Genomic DNA, 6846 nt, shown 5'->3' with positions numbered 1-6846 from the left:
GTTGCAGTGGACCCAAGTAAGATTCGAGCTTTGAGTGATTGGCCAACCCTAAAGAATGTGTCGGATGTGAGGAGTTTCTTGGGTTTGGCAGACTATTACAGAAGGTTCATGAAAGATTTTTCAAGGATCGCGAAGCCCATGATAAGTTTAATGAAAAAGGAGCATAAGTTCTTATGGACTCCAGAGTGTGAGGAAGCGTTAAAGATTTTGAAAGAAAGGTTAACCACAACACCTATACTAGCTTTGCCGGATGGAAGTGACTTGTATGAGGTGTACAGTGATGCATCGAGGTTTGCACTGGGATGTGTTTTGATGCAAAGTCGAATAGTGATTGCGTATGCTTCAAGGCAATTGAACGCCCATGAAGGGAATTATCCAATCCATGATTTGGAGTTAGCTGCAATAGTGTTTGCCTTGAAGATTTGGAGGTATTACTTGTATGGGGTGACTTGTAGGATTTTCACAGATCATAAGAGTTTAAAGTACATTTTCACCTAAATGCATTTGAATTAGAGGCAGAGAAGATGGTTGGAGTATATGAGTGACTATACATTGGATATTCAGTATCATGAAGGAAAGGCTAATGTGGTGGCAGATGCTTTGAGCAGGAAGTCAGAACATTCGATGAATGTGATGGTAGTACCAGATCAATCGTGTGTTGAATTTCAGAAGTTGAACCTAGAAGTGATGGAGCATGGTGAAGTGAATACGATGTTTAATGCCTTAGCGATTCAACCATCCATTTATAATGAGATAAGGGAAAGTCAATTGGAGGACGAGAAGTTAAAGGCAATCAAAAAGAAGATTGATGAAGGGCAAGTGATGGATTTCACTATTGGTGATGAGGGGAGTATTTGTTTTAAGGGAAGATGGTGTGTACCGCAAAGTCGTGGAGATCTGAAGCAGAGATTGATGGAAGAGGCCCATAACTCTCCTTACTCAATGCAACCTAGAGGGGATAAGTTGTATGAGGACATGAAGAAGACTTTTTGGTGGCCCGATATGAAGAGAGAAGTGGCTGAATTTGTGGCTAAGTGTTTGACATGTTAGAAAGTGAAGATTGAGCATCACAAGCCTCAAGGAAAGGTCCAATCCTTGGAGGTGCCCAAATGGAAGTAGGATTCAATTTCTATGGATTTTGTGGGAGCCTTACCAAAGACCAAGGCAGGGAATGACATTAATTGGGTAATAGTGGCAGGTTGACAAAGTCAGCAGCGTTCATACCCATGAAAAGTACTTGGACTATGGATCAGTTGGGGAGAGCTTATGTGAAGTTTGTTGTGAAGTACCATAGGGTACCCTCGGACATCATTTCGGATAGAGATTTGAGATTTTTGTCTAACTTTTGGAAGAGTTTACAAAAGGCGATGGGAACAAAGTTGTTAATGAGCACGGCATTTCATCTTGAGACAGATGGTTAGACGGAAAGAACGATCCAGACATTGGAGGATATGTTGAGAGCTTGTGTGATGGAGTACCAAGGGTCTTGGGAAGACCACTTGGATTTGATAGAGTTCTCTTACAGCAACAGTTACCATGCAAGCATTAGAATGGCACCGTTCGAAGCGTTGTATGGTCGGAAGTGTAGAAGCCCAGTTTATTGGAGTGATATAAGTGAGACTATGGTACTTGGGCCAAAGATGATTGAGGATATGGTGAAGCAGGTCAAGTTGATCCAAGAAAAGATTAAAGCAGCCCAAGATCGACAAAAAAGCTATGCTGATTTGAAAAGGAGGGAGGAAGAATATGAAGTTGGAGAGAAGGTTTTGTTGAAGATTTCACCCATGAAGGGTGTGATGAGGTTTGAAAAGAAGGAAAGTTGAGCCTAAAGTACATAGGGCCTTATGAGATTATCCAAAAAGTGGGAAAAGTGGCATATAAGTTGGATTTGCCAAATGAGCTAGAAAGGGTTCACAATGTGTTCCATGTGAGCCAAATTCAAAAGTATATTCCTGATGTGACATATGTGTTGCAACCACAAATAATTGAGATGGATAAGAATGTGACTTATGAGAAAAGACCAGTAAAGATTCTGGATTCTAAAGTAAGGAGCACAAGGAATACGGATGTGAGTATTGTGAAAGTGTTGTGGTCGAATCAGAAAAATGAGGAGGCTACATGGGAAGCTGAGGCTGATATGAGGAAACGTTACCCAGAGCTCTTTGCCTAAGGTTAGTGGTCGAGTTACGGGGGCATAACTCCTTTTAAGGGGGGTAGAGGGCGATGAAGTTTCGCGCGTTTGCTTTTCGAGTCATTTTTGAGTGATTTCGAGTCTTTCTTGAGTTTGTTTGGAGTCTTGAGTCAAGTTAGGATGTGCATGAACCAAAACCTTAAAAAGATTTTTGTTTCTTTTTGGCTAAGTTTCGAGTCGAAACTTCTTTTAAGGGGGGTAGACTGTAATTCCCCCGTATTTTCATACGTATTTTCCTAATTAATTATTATTTCATAAAAAGGGTATTTTAGTAAATTAACTTACGATTTGAATTTTGGAGCCAAAATGATATTTGAATTTTGGCGCCAAAAATAATTTAAAAAATTAATTATTATTTTTAGATTTTGGATAAGATTTATTATCCATTTATTTTATTTTAAAAACTAGATTATTTATATATTTTGGATATTTTAATTAAAGCAAAATTATATTTTATTAATTAATTAAGAAGTCCGAAATATCCATTTATTTAGCTAAGAATTTTGGATTTTCTATGTATAGAAAATCTGATTTTTCTTAGTTATTTAATGGTGAATAATTGGTAGTTAATTAATTAATTATTTATTTAATTATTCTATATTATTTACACAATTATTTTTATCCCTTAAAACCGAGAAAAAATATTCCTAAATATTACTAGGGAGATCCGAAAATCTGAGCTATGGGAAGCTCAAGATTTTCGCCCTTCTTGTGTGATTTTAGGGGAAATTATTTTGGTAAATTATATTTTTAATTATCTCCCAAAAATCTTTTATTTTCCTTAATTCCATTTTTCCATCTTCTCAATATTTGATCATCATATTTTCCTACCTTTTATTTCTCTTGATTATTCCCCAAGTAATCTTCCTTGCCATATTATTTTTCATGACAACATACCTTCCATATTTTTATTATGCACAATCACCTTAATATCAAAACTTTCCATAATTACTTGTTCACTTCTCCAAGTATTTCCATAACTCTTCTTGCCATAATTCTTCCTACATTTTCCTACCATAATTCATGACCATACTAACCTATAAATACCCCTTCATTTCATGACCAAACACTTACACCAATTCTCTCTTATTCTCTACTCTTATTTCTCTCTTTTTTCTTCTCCTCCTTGCGCACCACCACCTCCACTGTACGCCACCATGATGAGTGACATTTTATGTCACTCCTAGGATAGTGTTTATGCCTTGTTTTATCTTGTCTTAGGGTGTTCTGTAGTTGTTTTGTTCAAATAATGCGTGCATACATGTCTCGATGTATTTTTAATGAAATCGCGTATATTGTTGAATGCTTGCCTTCATTGCGTTTGCACCGTTCCCTATACCTTATTGCTTCCCTTGGTGTTTGTGCTTAGGTATTTGAAGTCTTGGATTGCAAAGAAAAAGCCAAGGAAGCATGAGAGAAGAATCGAAGAAAGCAAGGTGCAAGGGCGCGAATAATGTGCGGGCGCGCAGCCCTGTGAGAACCCGCGCAAAATTGGCGAAATTGCAGAATCGAGGCAGAAAGTTTTGCGCGGCCTGTGCTCGGGCGCACACCCACAAATGCGCGGGCGCGCATCCAGCAGCGCGGGCGCACACACCCAAGCACAAGTCGCGCAACCCAAAAATGCGCGAGCGCGCAGCTACATTGCGCGGGCGCACAGATCCTTGCGCGGGCGCACAACGGGTCCTGTTCAGCGTTTTTGCGCGATTCTTTATATATTGCGGGGCTTGTTTTGTACGGGAGAACTTCATTCTTTTAGATTTTTTTCCCTTGTTTTAGGAGAGATTCTCTCTCTAGGTTTAGCTTAGGATTAGAGTAGTTTAGAGAGAGAAAGTGAGGGTTTCACCATTGTTGAGCTTGGATTTTGAAGAAGAAGAGTGATCATCTTGTTTGTAGACTTTCATCTTCAATCAATGAGAATCTCTAACTCTCTCTCCTCTATTTTATTTGCTTTCTTTTGACTATTGTTTTTGTTGTTGGTATTGCTTGTTAATCATGTTGATTCTTGATTATTTGTTGATTAATCTTGTTGTTATCATGATTAGTGAGTAATTTCCCCATTAAGGGGATGGTTGTGGTGTAGTTGGATCTTGAGCATGTTCTAGGTTAGAATTGATTTATTTGTGATTAAAGTCTTTATATGCTTGATATTCTTCAATCTTCTTGCAAGTGCACATTGTTGGTTGATTAAAGGTGAATCTTTGCTAACAAGGAACGGAAGTTGACTTAGCTAAGGTTCATTATTATCGATTGTTATTTAATAGTACCTCCTAGTATATGGTTCTAATGTGGAAGCATAGAGGCTATGTTAGGAGAAGCCAATTGACCCCGGAAGGCGGCTAGATTGGATCCTTTATTTCGATATTTGAGAATGTTTAGTTCATAATTAATTCAATTTCTATGCCTTTGTTTATGTTCAAGTGAATGCTATTCCTAAACCATTTCCCTTAATGTTTTATTTCTTGTTTTAGCATATTTAGACTTTAGTTTATTTATCTCCTATTCCGGACTAGCTTAATTGTCGATAACATTTGGTGGTGTTTATCCGTTCTCTGTGGTTCGACCCCTATGCTTGCCTTATACTCGTATTAGGTTTGTTTAGGTTGTATAAATTGTATTTGATCTAGGGATAGACAATTGACGACGCGTTTATTCCCTTGTCACACCACCACCACTCCGGCACCCCCTGCCGCCGCTAGCCACCTCTGGTACCCATGCCGCCACCCTGCTGCCGCCGGAAGCCGCTGATAAGTGATATTTATGTCACTCGTAGGGGTATTGTTTAGGTTATTTTCGTGTTTATTTTCCCTTATTTTACCTTTTATTCTCTTGTTTTCTCTTTAATAAAGTCTCTAGTTTATTTTGGTAATTTTGGTGTGTTTTAGATTATTTTCTTTATTTTATTAGTTTTAGTCTATTTGTCGTATTTTATTTTACTTTAGTTGCTTGCATAGTTTTAATTATTTTTGTTTTAGTTTAGTTTTATGTCCCTTGTTTTCTATTTTTATTTCTATTTTATTTATTTTATTCTTTGTCCCGATTCTCCCTTATGTTTATTTGGTTGTGTAGGATCGTGCTCGGAGGTCGGAGGTTCGAGTTCAAGGTCCGAGGCACAAAAATGAACTAAGCAAGCTGCTGCTCCAGGCCAACCCCTGTTGCCACTCTTAACCATCACCCCACCTCTTTCTTAACCTCCACCACAACAACAGCCTAACTCCCCTGCTCCACACGCATCGCAGCCTTCACGCGCAACTCCCCTGTTTCAACCAGCCACCACCAATCCCAACAACACCACGCAACACCACCAGCTCCACCACACTGCCCTACTCCCTGCTCCCTGCTTTCCACTCACAAATCACCAGCAACACCCCGCAACACCACCTACAACATCAACATCAACCACACTCACCAGCCACGCAAAACTGCGCAACCACAACAAACACCACCAACAACAACAACCTTCATCCACCTCGCGCAACCTCGCAACCACCACCAATTCGCATCTCCAATCACACCAACAACAATCAGCGCATCAATCAAACCCGAATCCGCAACAATTGCATTCCCCAAGCTACCCAGACCTTCGCGGCCGCGCAACTCTGTCAGAAGGCGCACAAATTGAGTCCAAAATCAGATTCAAGGCAGAAGCTATCGCGCGACCTCTGTGCGATGTCTGTGTGGGCGCGCAATTATGGGTCAATCACGAGCTTCTCACGCGAGTTTTAATGAAAATTTAACGGCCTTGATTGATTGAAGCTGATCGACGGTGATGATTGATGATGGTGAATGGCGGTTGAATGGTGGTGATGTTAATGATGAAATCAGAGCAGTGAATGGAAGGAAGAAGAGAAGGGGAATCGGGGTCTGATGGTTTTTGGGGGAATTTGTGGGTTTATTTTTCTTTTTCTTTTATTTTTATTTCTTTTCCTTTTCCTTTTCTTATTTTTTTTTCTCTTTTATTTCTTTTCTCTTTTATTTTCTTTTTATTTCCTTTTCTTTCTTTATTTATTTTCTTCTTTTATTTTTCTATTTTTCCTAGTTTTATTAAGTGTGTATAAATACCCATTTTTGGGGTAATTAAAAGGGAGAACATTTTTTGAGCTATCATTCTACTCTCTAATTAGTTTTAGGAGAGCTTCTCTCTCTAGGTTTAGCTTAGGATTAGAGTAGTTTAGAGAGAGAAAGTGAGGGTTTCACCATTGTTGAGCTTGGATTTTGAAGAAGAAGAGTGATCATCTTGTTTGTAGACTTTCATCTTCAATCAATGAGAATCTCTAACTCTCTCTCCTCTATTTTATTTGCTTTCTTTTGACTATTGTTTTTGTTGTTGGTATTGCTTGTTAATCATGTTGATTCTTGATTATTTGTTGATTAATCTTGTTGTTATCATGATTAGTGAGTAATTTCCCCATTAAGGGGATGGTTGTGGTGTAGTTGGATCTTGAGCATGTTCTAAGTTTAGAGTTGATTTATTTGTGATTAAAGTCTTTATATGCTTGATATTCTTTAATCTTCTTGCAAGTGCACATTGTTGGTTGATTAAAGGTGAATCTTTGGTAACAAGGAACGGAATTTGACTTAGTTAAGGTTCATTATTATCGATTGTTATTTAATAGTACCTCCTAGTATATGGTTCTAATGTGGAAACATAGAGGCTA

General features: G+C 38.5%; 1 protein-coding gene across 1 annotated transcript; it reads left to right on the top strand.

Annotated features, from left to right (window-relative positions):
- Window positions 1–1550: 1550 nt before the first annotated feature.
- LOC145575475 (uncharacterized) lies at window positions 1551–2170 on the top strand. The gene is made up of 2 exons (XM_081633343.1): window positions 1551–1664; window positions 1946–2170. Exons 1-2 carry the CDS (start codon window positions 1551–1553, stop codon window positions 2168–2170), a joined length of 339 nt encoding a protein of 112 aa, XP_081489469.1.
- The last annotated feature ends 4676 nt before the right edge of the window (window positions 2171–6846 follow it).

The sequence above is a fragment of the Chenopodium album genome, chromosome 13, assembly GCF_948465745.1.
Source record: "Chenopodium album chromosome 13, dcCheAlbu1.1, whole genome shotgun sequence".
Classification (NCBI taxonomy): Eukaryota; Viridiplantae; Streptophyta; class Magnoliopsida; order Caryophyllales; family Amaranthaceae; genus Chenopodium; species Chenopodium album.
This window is presented reverse-complemented; position numbering and strand designations above follow the sequence as displayed.

Coding starts and splice junctions, on each gene's coding strand:
- LOC145575475 (XM_081633343.1), top strand. CDS start 1,551: ATGGCACCGTTCGAAGCGTTGTATGGTCGGAAGTGTAGAAGCCCAGTT. Junction 1,665..1,945: donor TTGAGGATATGGTGAAGCAG/GTCAAGTTGATC, acceptor CAAATTCAAAAG/TATATTCCTGATGTGACATA.